At 34.5% G+C, this 14907-nt stretch overlaps 1 protein-coding gene across 2 annotated transcripts; it reads left to right on the top strand.

Moving 5' to 3' along the window:
• Window positions 1–7507: 7507 nt before the first annotated feature.
• LOC114181972 (putative N(6)-adenosine-methyltransferase MT-A70-like) lies at window positions 7508–14712 on the top strand. Of its 2 annotated transcripts, XM_028068688.2 has the most exons (9): window positions 7508–7828; window positions 10663–10692; window positions 11241–12436; window positions 12560–12658; window positions 12847–12930; window positions 13031–13380; window positions 13510–13726; window positions 13831–13910; window positions 14181–14712. In XM_028068688.2, exons 3-9 carry the CDS (start codon window positions 11264–11266, stop codon window positions 14461–14463), a joined length of 2286 nt encoding a protein of 761 aa, XP_027924489.1. In that variant the 5' UTR covers window positions 7508–7828; window positions 10663–10692; window positions 11241–11263; the 3' UTR covers window positions 14464–14712. The 2 variants fall into 2 exon arrangements, with proteins under 2 accessions (XP_027924489.1, XP_027924490.1); XM_028068689.2 differs by lacking the exon at window positions 10663–10692.
• Window positions 14713–14907: the final 195 nt, after the last annotated feature.

Below are 14907 nucleotides of genomic sequence, written 5' to 3'. Positions count from 1 at the left end.
AAAAAAATGTATGAATGATTAAAAGTGAGGCAGATACCAATTTCAAATGATAAAATATGATTTTGCTGCATTAAATTATAAAAGAAAAATAGGTAAAGTGCTCACTACTTTTACAGAAATTACACACACACACACACATTAACACTAGAATTTAGGACAAGAAAATTCATCAGAAACAAAAAATACAACACTCAAACTGAGATAAATAATAATAATAATAATAATAATAAATAAATAAATAATGATAGTGCAAGAGACTATAACATGAACCAAATCGTGTAGAAATGAAAAATCAGTAGTCAATAAATATGAAAAATCAGAAACCTGTGTAGAAAATTGCTTGAGAGATGAAAAAGAATATAATATAACAATTCAGTGCATTCCTAATTTGTTTATGAATGCACTTTTTCTATCAAAAGTGAGAAATTTGTGTGAAGCCTAAACTTTGGAGAGTAAAAAATTTTATCTTTTATGCACTGAACTTCTCCAAGAGGACCATGAGAGGGAGGAGAAGACTCTTCCCAGAAGAACCCTAATTTGAAGAATTAATGAAATCAAAGCCCTATTCCGGAGAAAGGGTAAAAAAAAAAAAACTCCTCAAAAAAGAAAAAATAGGAAAAATTCAAATTGCAACAAGTTTTGTTCAAAATATTGAGAGAAATTGCAGTATGAATATGAGATTATTAGGAGAAAGAAGAATGAGTCCCATAAGTTGGAGAAAATTTGGGATGAGTGAAAGTTATTGTAATTGAGAATGAAAATTAGCAGAAGGAGAGGAAGGTATTTATACTAAATTGAATGTGATGGGGACAAAAACAAGAGTTAAATATTTTTTTAAACATTTTTTGGAGAGACAGATTTATTAAATGAAGGATTGGAATAATTTATTTTTGAGAGAGAAAATTATGAATGTGAGCATGAAACGTTTTATTACAGAGAGAGAATGACAAATCTCTTGTATAAATAAATTCATTAATGTAGAATGAGAAATTCATAAATAGTTTCCTAATCTAACTGATATCTGACAACTTAGTTTTCAATTTATATTTAATGTAGCATACGTTAAGCCAGCTGTTAGATGTAAAAGATATTAATATTTTTTAAATAGTTAAATTATTGGTTTAATTAAATTTATTATTTGAATCGTTATTAAATTTTTAATTCATAAAAAAAAGAAATCGGTGGGTTAAATATGTTTTTGGTCACTTAATTTTGGAAATTAAAATTATCCCTTTTCGAAACTTTAAATCAATCTAGTTCTTTATCTTTAGAAACTCTATGGATTTAGTCCATTTAACCAAATTTGTCAGGTTTATATTTGCCGTTTCAAACACGTTTCTTAGCTAATATTGAAGCGGAAACGTGTTAAATGGTGTAAACAACTCAAATATTATCATGACATCATGCTTTTGAAACTTTATATAAACGTAACAATATTTGGTTAAAATACTAAATACACACATTTTTAAAAGAGTTGAGGATTTAAATTAGTCTAAAATTTTGAAGAGGATTATTTCCAATTTTCACTTAAAGTTAAATGACCAAAAACATATGTAACAAAAAAAAAAGTATTTCAGTTGAGTTTCATTTCAGTTAACTGTACAATGTTCAATTAATGTCACATGGTAGTATCCTGTACTAGGATGTATAGTTTAGGGTTTAAACTTCATGGTTTAGGATTTAAAAAAATGAATTTCCTTTGTTAGCTTATTTATAATTGTGTTAAATATGTTTTTTGTCCAACATTTAGAGAAAAATAAAATTTGTTTATCTTTGAAACATTGGACCAATTTAATCTCTCAAACATAGAAATGTGTGGATTTAGTCATTTTAATCCAAATTTGTTAAATTTATTTAGTGTTTCAAACGTGTTCCATGATAGCACTAGAGATATTTATAATGTTTGGGACATTTTCGCTTTAATGTCAAGTAAATTTAACAAAATTTAGTTAAAAAATTAATTTCTGGTATTTCTAAAATTAAGGAACTAAATTAGATCAAAATTTTAAAGATAAACTAATTTCAATATTAACTGAAAGTTAAAGATAAAAACATATTTAACCGTTTATAATTCATGTCACAAATACATTTACATCTTAACTTAATATATTTTAAATCTTTGTTATTTTTTTATTAACAAATAATAAATAATAATTAAAATAGAGCTATTATAGAGTGCTCTCACCTTTTATAAAAGATACATAATAATTATGTAAAAAAAAATGCAAAAGCAACTGACATCATGACCAAGAAACATACCAACTGACATCATGACAACTGACAACAAAAGCTTTCTACCGATTAAGGAAATTGTAAACACTTGTTCAAAATTCATTTCCTACCCTTGATACAAAAACATACCAAGAACCTCACAAATAACACCAACCAAAAGAAAGGAATAGACGAAAGCAGAAGGCACTAGCCTGCTAAACAATTCATAACATCATACCAAGAACATAAAATTAAAGCATTCATGTTCTTTCTTCTGCTGCTGTAACTGCAGATTCATTATTTAACAAGTTGATATACTTACGAAAATTATTAAATTTATAAATTTAGTATATATATATATATATATATATATATAAATATATAAATTCAGTAATATTTTTTATTATTTGATAACTAAAATGATCGAATTAAATTTTAAAATATTAAATTTGGATTATACTAAATTGAATATATTAGATCTTGAATCCGATCTAATCCGATTGTCATTCACCTTTAACTTCAGTTCAGTGATTCATCCCACGTCATGTACTATATGTGATTTTTTCAATTGAATACGGACTGAGGAATGACCCATTTTGGCAGTTGTATCTTTTATTTTGATCCATTTTTTTGGACGGACTAACCGGTTAATTTACTGAACTTGTTCCTTTCTATCATATATAAAAAAAGTATATATATATATATATATATATATATATATAAATAAACTATTACTAATTATTTTTTAAATAATAATTTGTAATTTAAAATAAGTTTTATTCGAGTTTTATTGAAGGTCAGAATAAAAAAAAAGTCATTGTTTTACTATCATAAATAAATTTATTGAAAAGGAAAAATATAAAACTAAATGTCTATCCAAACATTTATGAACATTTTCCTAGTACTTGTAGGATCACGATGGGAATCATATTAAATATTCAAAGCTTTAGAGTAACAATTTAACCTTCATTTCAAACTTTACGTCTCTTTTGACACGTTCCTTTTCAAAAATGCTTCAAAACTACTATCGATTCTCTTTAAGAAAACTCTTCACGTTTCACTCTCAGAATCATCGATAAGCTTTAGAATTGAATGTCTTACCACTATTCCAACTGAATTATTTATAGTGCAACTCAACCCAAAAATCTATTCACATTGATAGTTATAATTTTTTAAAATTTTATAAGAGATTGTAGCTTTAAAATAGAATTTTAGAATTAAAGTAATAATATAGTAAAAAAAAAGGTGAGATTGATACCGTGAAAATGGTGCAATGATGGACACATATGAGAAATTGCATAATACTAAATGCAAAGTACATGATATTATAGAATTGTAGAATAAGGTGAGAAAATGAATGAAAGCAATGCATAATTTACTAACCTGAAACCCTTGATTTTTTCAAATGTTGTGATCTTGTAGAGCAAGCCAAGAGTAGAAAACCCACCGAACCAAGCGAGCAAACTAAGGCTTCTTTCTTGACTATGTGAAATGAGAAATAAGAAAGTTAGTTTTGAATGTGAATGGGGAATAATGCGTGAAGAAGGGTGAGGGGGCACTAGTACTGTGTGGTAATTAAGGGTGACCATGAATTGAACTTTTAATGATCCAATCCACATTCATTTTGGATCCAAATAATTGGATTAGATTTTCGATCCAAATCCATTTTTTCAAAAAAAGTAGATTGAATTTTTTAAAAATCCAGATCCAAATATTTAGATCAAGTTTAAATCCATATCTAAATATTTGGATCAAGTTCAAAATCCAAAATCCATTTTTCATAAAATAAATTCAAATTAAATTTTTTTAAAACTTGTGTCCATAGGACTGACACCATAGAATTTGACAGATTTTTTATCGGGGCCAACGAGGCCAGATTTCAGCATGGGATGAACTTGGATGACTTTCGAACGAATTTTAGTCGGGGACGACGTGACCAAATTTGGGCTAAGGTCGACTTGACAAAATTTCAATCGAGATCGACTTAACTGGATTCGACTGAATTTCGGCCAGGGCCGATTTTTCCTAATACGACCAAATTTTGGCTAGAGCCAACTAGGCCAAAGATGGCCACATTTGGGTCAGGGCCTGATCAGTCAAATTTCGGTTAGGGTTGACTCCACTAAATTCTTCGGCCGGGACCGACTTGACTGAACATGACCAATTTTCGATTACAACCGACTAAGTTGAATATAGTCAAATTTCATTCGGGACTTACTCGACCGAATACGGCTAAATTTGGGCTAGTGACGACTCGACCAACTTTTGGTCATAACCAACTCGACTGAATTTGGCCAAATTTAGGTCAGGACCGACTCACCTAAATATGACCAAATTTCAGTCGTGATTGACTCTGCCGAATATGACCAAATTCAGGCCAGGACCAACTTAGTCAAATTTTGGTCGAATTCGGCCAAATTTCGGTCGAATTTTGACCGGAGTCGACTCGACTGAATTCGGCCAAATTTCGGTCGTGGCCGACTCAGTTGAATACGACAAAATTTCGATCGTGACTGACTCATTTGAATACGGCCAAATTTCATCTTAGGTCGTCTAAGCCGAATATGACCAAATTTGGGCCAGGGCCGACTCGGTCAAATCTCAATCGGGGCCAACTCGATTGAATTCGACCGAATTTTGACTGGAGCCAACTAGGCTAAATATAGCCAAATTTTGGTCGCGATAATCTCGGCCAAATACGGTCAAATTTTGTCTAGGTCGACTTAGCCCAATGCAGTCAAATTTGGGTCAGGGTGAACTCAACCGAATACTTCCAAATTTTGTCCAGGATCAGCTAGGCCAAATTTTGATCGGGACCGACTTGATAAAATTTGGCCTAATTCAACCAAATTTTGTATAGGGTCACACCAACTCAATCAAATACGACTAAATTTGGGCTAGTCCGTCTCAACCTTTAGCCTATCCTAACCAAAGATATAAACTGAAAATTTGGATTGGATATTTTGGATTATACATTTTGAAAATCTAGATTTAGAGTATGGATTCACAATCCATAAAATATATAAAATGTAGATCAGATTGATATCCAAATCCAACAAAATGGATTGGATTTTTAATAAAATGAATATTAAATGGATTGAATCATAGCAAAAATGGATTGAATCATGAAAATTAGATTTTTTACCCATCCTTAGTTTAACTTTTCAGATCATCATTTGTTTCCTTATGCTCATTTAAGAGTTCAATAAATATAAATTATTGTTGTTATCCTCATAATTTTTATTTTTATGTGTTAAATAAACATGAATTATTACTTTTACCCTCATATTTTTATTCTTTCACTTTTATATGTATTTAATCTCTTTTTATTAATACATTTTTTTACAAGAGTATAATTTAAATTTGTTAGTACAAATTTATGGATACATTAACAATTCTTTTATTAAACTTCTAAAATTTTTAATTAAATTGTAAGGTTTAAAGTTTATGAATATAAATTTCAAGGTTTAATGTTTACGGACGTCTAACGTCGCACGTTTCATGTCTCACATCTCACGTCGCACGTAGCACGTTGCACGTCGCACGTTTCACGTCTCACGCCTCACGTCTCACATCTCGCGCCTCTCGTCTCATGTCTCACGTCTCATGTCGCATGTCGCATGTCGCACGTCTCACGTCTCCCACATATCACGTCTCACGTACCACGTCCCACGTCCCATGTCTCTCACGTCTTACGTCCCACGAGTGACGTCCCACGTCACACGTCACATGTCCCACATCCCAAGTCTCACGTCTCACGTCGCACGATCTACGTCCCACTTCCCTCGTTCCACGTGCCACGTCTCACGTCTCGAACGTCTCACGTCGCACGTCTCACGTCTCACGTCCCATGTCTCACGTCTCACGTCGTCTCACGTCTCACGTCCTACATCTCACGTCTCACGTCCTACGTTCCACATCCCACGTCCTACGTTCCACATCCCACGTCTCACGTCTCACGGCTCACGGCTCACGTCTTACGTCTCACGTCTCACGGCTCACGTGTCACGTCTCACGTCTCACGTGTCACGTCTCACGTCTCGAACGTCTCACGTCGCACGTCGCACGTCCCACGTCCCATGTCTCACGTTTGACGTCTCACGTCCCACGTCGTCTCACGTTTCTCATCCCACGTCCAACGTCTCACGTCTCATGTCCTATGTCTCACGTCTCACGTCCTACATCTCACGTCTCACATTCCACGTTCCACGTCGCACATCTCACATTATTGCACTGAAATACTTTGATTCTTTCATAAAATAATGGTGCTTTGGTTTACTTGTTGCAGTATAGCTAAGGTTCTTCTTTGTTGTTTATTCTTCTTCAGATAATAGTTTCTTATTGATCAAAAAAAGGAAGAGAAAGGACATTATTTTACCGGAAATAGGAAAACTAACCTTATGCAACAACAGTAATTTGAATCTTTTGCAGATGTTTGCTATCATTCGAGTCGACCTTAGCCCAAATTTGGTCATGTTGTTCCCGACCGAAATTCGTTCGAAAGTCATCCAAGTTCATCCCATGCTGAAATTTGGCCTCAACAAAAAATCTGTCAAATTTTATGGTGTCAGCACTATCGAAAATCTAACCCACATCCATTTTGGATCCAAATAATGGATGTGGATCCAAATTTGTGACCATAGTGCTAACACCAAAGAGTTTGACAGATTTGGCCGAATACTTCCAAATTTTGTCCAGGACCAACTGGGTCAAATCTCGATCGGGACTGACTTGACAGAATTTGGCCTAATTCGGCTAAATTTTGTATAGAGTCACGCCAATTCAATCAAATACGACTAAATTTTGGTTAGTCCGTCTCAACCTTTAGCTTAACCTAACAAAAAATATAAAGTGAAAATTTGGATTGGATATTTTGGATTATCTAGATTTCGAGAATGAATATCCAATCCATAAAATATATAAAATGTAGATTAGATTGATATCCAGATCCAATAAAATGAAATTTTAAATGGATTGGATTTTTAATAGAATGGATATTAAATGGATTGGATCATAGAAAAAATGAATTGGATCAGAAAAATTAGATTTTTTATCCACTCTTAATAATAATGTGAGGGTTTAGTGAAGGTGCACCATTAATATGTAGTACCACTGACGAAGGAGTCAATAATATAATATAAAAGTGAGTTGGGCTTTTTAGTTTTAATTTAAGATAATGATATTTTGAATTATTATTTTTTATCCTTTTTTAATTCATTATTTTAATTAAATTATCATTGGATCACCCGATCATATATACATATTGAACCCTTTTTTTTTTATCCGTTTTCATCAAAATTCGACCGTGATGAATTATACTTTTCGGAATTTTCAGTTTGGGTGGGTCTCTCGCATTTTGCTTACCCCTGACCGAAGTTAGTAGAGTTGGTGTGCAAATTGAACTTTGGAGTGAGTGAGTGAGGCAAGGCATCAGAAGAAATTGACAACACTCTTCTTCTCTGCAACATCGCAAACAACAACACTCTCGCGAGCGAACACTCTCGCGTCTTTCTCTTCTGCTCCGTTCTCCTCCCTCCACCGTGACACCTCGACGGCGACGAAGGCAACGCAGCCGCCACAGCACGACAACGACTAGACGCAGAATTGAAGAGTCCTGGTAATGATCTAAAGACTTTTTATTTTCATAAGAATATGTGTAGTGTCGTTAAATCGACCCTTCAACCTAGCTTCCAAATTTTTCAGTTTTCTGAATTTCTAGTGAGAATTTAATTGGTTGGGTATATGATTGTCAGAAATTGAATTTACTCTTTTGTGTCTTGTAAAGAAATAATCTTTTTTGTAATATGTTTTGTGGGTGTTGACCTAACCACACTCTGCTTGTGAATGTGTGTTTTCTTGAAATATTTTGGTTTGTATGTTAACCAGCCAAATATTGTGGGTGTTTGAACTCTTTGTCCCCATGTCTTGAGGTGGGCCTAGGAGTTGAATCCATATTTTAATTTGCATCTAAGTCACATTGATCCCAGACAGGACGAGACAGGTTATTGCGGCCATACTGAAACTCATGGCCTTTCTTTCATCTTGCTTTCTCTGTTATGTTTTTTCCTTCTTCTCTTTTCTCTTCCCCTGTTTTGTGGGGATGCTGGGTGAAACCGAAAGGATCCATACTTTGCTTCCATCTTTCAACTGAATAAAGACTTCCTCAACACCATTTTAAAACTACTTGTACCATGGTTCATGGCTTAGTATGTATGTAGGGTCCGTGTAATTCTTAACTATTATAATAAAGTTTAAAAATTTACTGCAAATATAAGTTGTTATTAAAGTAAAATATAAAAATATTACTTTTATGTTTGATAACACCTTTTTCACTCTTGTTTCAATTAATAAATTAAATAAAAAAAGATGAGACATTGACCTTCACAGCTTTGGTGACAAGTGAAAAGTGATATACCCATTTGGAGTACATCAGGCTGTTAACAGTGTTTAGCAATTACCAATCCTATCACAATCTTGTATAGCAATTGTATAGTAAGATTACTATACAGTAAGTGATTATCTTATCATCTTTTGGTTCACTGGGTCTTTGGTTCAATTATAAATAAGTTTCTTATTGGTTGGCTGAACGGTATTTCACCAAATGCGTCTTTAAGTGTTTGAGCTACCAGTTATTCGAAGCCAGTGTAGTGATTGTCTGATATATGTAAATGTACTAACCACTGTCTCTTAACTGCGTATGTAATAGTTATTCCCTTTTAAAACTAGTTGCTTCATATGTATAAGGTTGGAGTTGTTGTATGCAACACTTTTTTGTTTATTGCCTTTTACATTGGCTTGTAAGGATTCTACTATGTTGCTTAATTTTTTTTTACCCTTTTCTATGCTTATTGCTGTGAATGGATGTTTATGTATTTTTGCCATGTTTACCTCGTCTGGTAATGATTGTAAGTGAAAGTTAGGAAAGAAAAAACGATGTTGTTCTTTTTTATTTATCTTTTTAACATGTTATGGTTCTGATAAACAAAAGTGCTAGCTGAACTGACATATTCAGCAGGTATCTTTGCAAATGGGTTTTTTAGTATCTTTGCATGTTTCCTTTTTACGATCCTGCATGAGAATTTGTAAGAATTTGGAAAATACTATAAACCTGATAAAGAAGAAAGCCATTTAAATATAATTTTTGCAAAGTTATCATTGAATTTGGATGGAAGTCAAAAAGGGGTTTAGGATCTTTGCACATGTTCCTGTTTGGTCTATTGCTGTACAGTGTTGGGTGAAGATTTTAAGAAATGGGAAAAGACTAAAAGACTGATAAGTTGAAATGCACATGAAATTTATTTAGAGGTTTAGATGGATAGTTCTCCACCCAACATGTAATAAATAGCAAAGATCTCCCCGCAGGAGGGTTGATAAAGCTGCTTTTTGGTTGCAGCATGTTTTAGTTTTGAAATTGTAGAAATTTATGGGAAGTTGGAGAGATTCTGGTCCCTTGTGATTATCATTTTGAATGAATGATTACACTGGCGGCGCTCAGAAATTTTTCCTCCCACTTTGGTTTCTTAGGCACTACTTTTCACTGATGGTTTTCCTTTTCAGTTAATTTTGATTATGCATGTGGGGGGTGGAAACCAAGGATTTAAAGATCACATGGACTTGTATCATTACATAGGGGTGAGTTTAAGAGGCTGAAAGATTAGGTTCTGTTCGAAGCTAGGAAGTGCTAATGTAGGTTGTTAGGACTTGTACTATTTTAGTCAGAGAAAACGGTGGGGTAGGGTATGTGCATGTACACACACTTCCTCAAACTTCGCATGGCTAATTTCTACCACAATTTAACTAATCTTTCCCTCACAACTAATATCATTAGGACTATGCTTTCTTCATGCTTGCCCCATCAGAACAAAAATAGATTTCCACATTAATTTTCTACACTTTTTCTGTTCTATATCCACTTGACAAAATATATGTAAGGCAAAAAGATTGATGCTCTTTTAAGTTTTATTGACTATAAATAAAATATAATTTTTAAAAGAAAAAAAATAGATGCATGTTATTGTTGTTCTCTGTTGAACACAAGTATTTGTGTTCATTCAAATGCTACCTTTATTTAAGTGTTCAATCTGCACTGTCAAAAAAGTTTATCCATGAAGAATTATAAACTTTTCGTGTATAAGTTTGAAGTATGTAAGAGAAACTTGAACTACTTTGACTTTTGAACCAATCATGAACAAATTTTGTTCCAGTAATTTTATTTAATTTTCTTAACAAGTGGTTTGTGTATTATTAATGTTAATGTTAATATTTATGATTAAGACTATATCCTGTGCAAGTGGTGGGGTTTATTGTGTCTTTATCTGATTACCATACATAGTGCAATTTATTTTATTTTACTTTGAAGACCCTAATTGGGAATCTTCATTAACTTTTGTGATCAAGCCTACTCTTGCACGCTAACTAACGACATATCTTCTTCTTATCTTATTGTTGCAGACTTTTGGATCATCATTGAGTCTGGTGTAGGTAAAGAAATTTTTGTTAATCTCTTGGATCGTTGGTGTTTGGTTCATTTGTAGTAGTGAAGTGTTTAATCTAAATTTTTTTTTAGCAATTCATGGCGGAACTGATAGACCAATAGACCCTGCTTGTATTGCTGCTCTAATTGTAGAAACTAGCTCTCACTCCACGATGATATAATTTCCAAGGCTTTTCATGGAAACCTTCTCTTTCTCTCTCTGCTTTACTTTTTTGGGTGATTTTGGGACCAAAAATTTGTATGGAATACTTTCTTATTCTGACATTTTATGTGAAAATTATGTGAATTTTTATCGCTGATTTCATAGTTGTGTATGATGGTTTGTTGACAATTGAAGTCATAATCTACCTTTTTTACTTTCCACCACATAACTCTCATGGTTCTTCTAAAGGGTAAGGGATTTGTTGAATATTATTGTTTCTAGGTGCCATTACTATACAAAGTTTTTCTTTTGAAGGATCTTGTTTTTATATGTATTTTTTTGCTTGTTGAACAATCGTATTTGATAACCCGAATGTCTGGAATTGTGATGCAGAATTGCGTGTTACGTAGGAATCCATGGAAACACAACCAGACGGTAATGAAGACCCCATAGCTGCTGTTAAAGATATGAGGCAACAGCTTGAAGCTCGCATAGAGAGCCAACACAAGGCTCACATGGAGATGCTTGCTTCTATACAAGCAGTAATACCTAATCTTGTTTCATCCCTTGACCTTTCTCTCAAGGTTGTGTCTTCTTTCAACCATCGTCCTTTTTATCCTACACCTGTTTTGCCTCTGCCTGATCCTAAATTGAACCCCAAAAAACCTATTGAACTAAATCATCGTTCCAATTCTGAATCCTACGCTGATGGCTCTACTGAAGCTGACTTGACAAATCCCAGGAATCAAAAACTCAAAACATCTATCGATTCAAACCCAGCATCTCAAGTAGATTCTGAGAAGGTTAGTCCATTAGCGGTGGTTCGATCACTGGTTGCTGTTTGTCTATTAGGGCGAGTATCCTTCTCACCAATTGATTCTTCCACTGTGTCAAGGAAATTGGAAAATGATCAGGCAGTAACACCAGCAGAAAAGGCAGCGCTTCAGGAGCTTGGAGGGGATTCAGGGGCAATACTTGCAGTGGAGATAGCTTTAAGGTCAATGGCAGATGATAACGGTGGTGTTGAAGTGGAGGAATTTGTGGTTAGTGGCAAGGCAAGAATCATGGTTTTGAATATAGACCGGACCAGACTTTTGAGGGAATTGCCAGAAAGTGCACAGTATCAACGGCTTGAATCAAGTTCTGGAGATGGGAATGTAAATCAAAATCAAGTTCAACAAATCACTAACAGTGGTACAAATGTGAATGGTAGTTTGCTTGGGATGGGAAGGCCAGTCTTGAGGCCAATGTCTGACATGTGGATACCCCATGGGGACCCTCATATGTCAGGGTTGCAGCCAATGTTTCCAGGTGCACCAAGGGGGGCACCCAGGGTAATGGGCATGATGGGGACGCATAGAGGTATGAGTATTCCTTCAATGCACAGACTCCCAATGGGGCCAAATGCACAAGGGAGTAGTCCTAATGCAATGGCACAAAAACCAAGAACTTTAGAGGACGATATGAAAGATCTTGAGGCTTTGTTGAATAAGAAGTCGTTTAGGGAGATGCAAAAATCTAAAACTGGTGAGGAGCTTTTGGACCTAATTCACCGTCCAACTGCAAGGGAAACTGCTGTAGCCGCTAAGGTTTGAACTCACTGCCTACATTAATAGGGTCTATGCTAATATTTCCCTTATGCTTGATTTCAGCTTTGGTGCAATTTTCTACAGTTTAATCTAATTCATCTCTTTTACTATGGATTGTTTCAGTTCAAAACAAAAGGTGGTTCCCAGGTCAGACAATACTGTGACTTACTGACTAAAGAGGATTGCCGACGTCAATCTGGTTCCTTTATTGCATGTGATAAGGTTTGTGATAATGACATTATTTTATTGTTTTTCCATCTTTTAGATTTTATTTCAAACTCTTTGTATCTCTGTTGGTTTAAACTAATATGCTGATTATTTGGTTTTAAATGGAATCTAACCATGAAGATTGGTGTTTACTTTTTCTGTTAGCCTTTCTTGACATGCATTAATCATCTTTCTTCTGCCAGGTTCATTTTAGACGGATTATTGCTCCTCATACTGACATCAATTTGGGAGACTGTTCTTTTCTTGATACTTGCAGACACATGAAGGCATGATTTTTACCCGACTCTTTTATTTTGAAATTATTTTCATTTTAGTAATCCTTATTCTCAGTTTGAGTTGTGTATTGTTCCTTTTGTCCTTTGACAGACATGCAAGTATGTTCACTATGAGTATGACCCTACACCTGATGTGTCTCCAACAATGATGGGTGCTCCTCCTCCTCCCAAACCACTAAAGCCTCAGCGTGCTGAATATTGTTCAGAAGTGGAACTTGGTGAACCACAATGGATCAACTGTGATATACGTAACTTTAGAATGGACATTTTAGGTCAATTTGGAGTAATAATGGCAGATCCACCATGGGACATTCACATGGAACTGCCTTATGGAACAATGGCTGATGATGAAATGCGCAGTCTTAATGTCCCTGCTTTGCAAACTGATGGACTTATTTTTCTATGGGTCACTGGACGTGCAATGGAACTTGGACGAGAATGGTATTGCTTTTGTGTTTCGTTATATGCTATTTGTTATTTTGCAGAAAAATCTATTACCTGATTTTCGTATAAGGTTGTCTTTTATTAATAATTCTTTTTTGGTTTCTAAATTCGATATGCTCCATCCAGCTTGGAACTTTGGGGATATAAACGTGTTGAGGAGATTATTTGGGTGAAAACAAATCAACTTCAGCGAATAATCAGAACTGGGCGCACCGGTCACTGGCTCAATCACAGTAAGGAACATTGTCTAGTTGGAATAAAGGGTGATCCTGAAGTGAACAGAAACATTGACACAGATGTTATTGTTGCTGAGGTCAGGGAAACAAGTCGTAAACCGGATGAGGTTTGTATAATATTCACCTATAACAATGTCATTCTTGTTCCTGTCGTTAAAAATAAATAATTCACATTCTTAACATTTTCAAAGTTGTCAATGTTTTCCTGTAGATGTATCCTATGCTGGAGAGGATAAGTCCAAGAACAAGAAAGCTAGAACTATTTGCTCGCATGCACAATACTCATGCAGGGTTGGTTTTCTTGACTGGTGTATTTTCCTTTGAGATTTTCTTTCATGCTATTCATGAAATAGTTTGATTGAGATTGAGGATAGTCTAATTATGTCATGGTTTTTTATGCTTTGTAAGCTGAGTTTACATGATAATGTTGTAAGGACCTAAACTGGTAGAAAGATAGAAGTAAACTAGTTGTTGGTTTAGGGCTTAAAAATCATCTAGGTAGAAATTATAGACTGTTGGTGTTATTGTTGATTGTTTGTGTTCTTCCTTGTTCTCCCTCAGATGGATGTCTCTTGGTAATCAATTGAGTGGTGTAAGGTTGGTTGACGAGGGGCTCCGAGCAAGGTTTAAGGCTGCTTATCCGGATGTGGAGGTGCAACCACCATCACCTCCCAGAGCTTCTGCTATGGAAGTTGACACTAGTGTTGCTCCTCACACCAGGAGTCCATTTGCAGCCACAGAATCTAAGTCCAATTCAACTCAGTTTGGGGAGACTGCACCAGCTCCAGAAACTAACTTTGCTTCAGAGGATAAGTCAATGGTTATTGATGTTGACATTGCTTAAGTTTCCACTTCTGCTCATGCTTACTTGGAGCTGTTCCTTGACAAAGCTGAAAGCAGAACAGTATTTTGACCTTTTCACCATTGTTAATTTTACTCTTTCACACCTCTTTTTAGGGAAGTTATTAGAGTAACAAAGGTATCTGGGAAGAAATATTTCCTCTAGGCGTAGATGCTTTTGTAAGTGAAATAATTATGAAATAGTTTTTGCTGATGAGTGTTGTAAAAGTCTAATTCTAGTTGTTCCTGACTACAGTTTTGTTTGATGTTCAAACATCAATCTTTTTAATTTATGGTCCTGACTAACCAGATAAGATTCATGAAAATTGAAAGCAACATGTTGCTGAGTTTAAAATTGTTCTGGTAAATGACCAGGCATAACTCGAACATGAAAAAGAAGACAACTTTCATTTTTAGTTTACCTAATGTCTCCATTTTTTACATTTTA

This window comes from Vigna unguiculata, chromosome 4 (assembly GCF_037176805.1).
Source record: "Vigna unguiculata cultivar grain cowpea cultivar isolate G323 ecotype 2 chromosome 4, ASM3717680v1, whole genome shotgun sequence".
NCBI lineage: Eukaryota > Viridiplantae > Streptophyta > Magnoliopsida > Fabales > Fabaceae > Vigna > Vigna unguiculata.
This window is presented reverse-complemented; position numbering and strand designations above follow the sequence as displayed.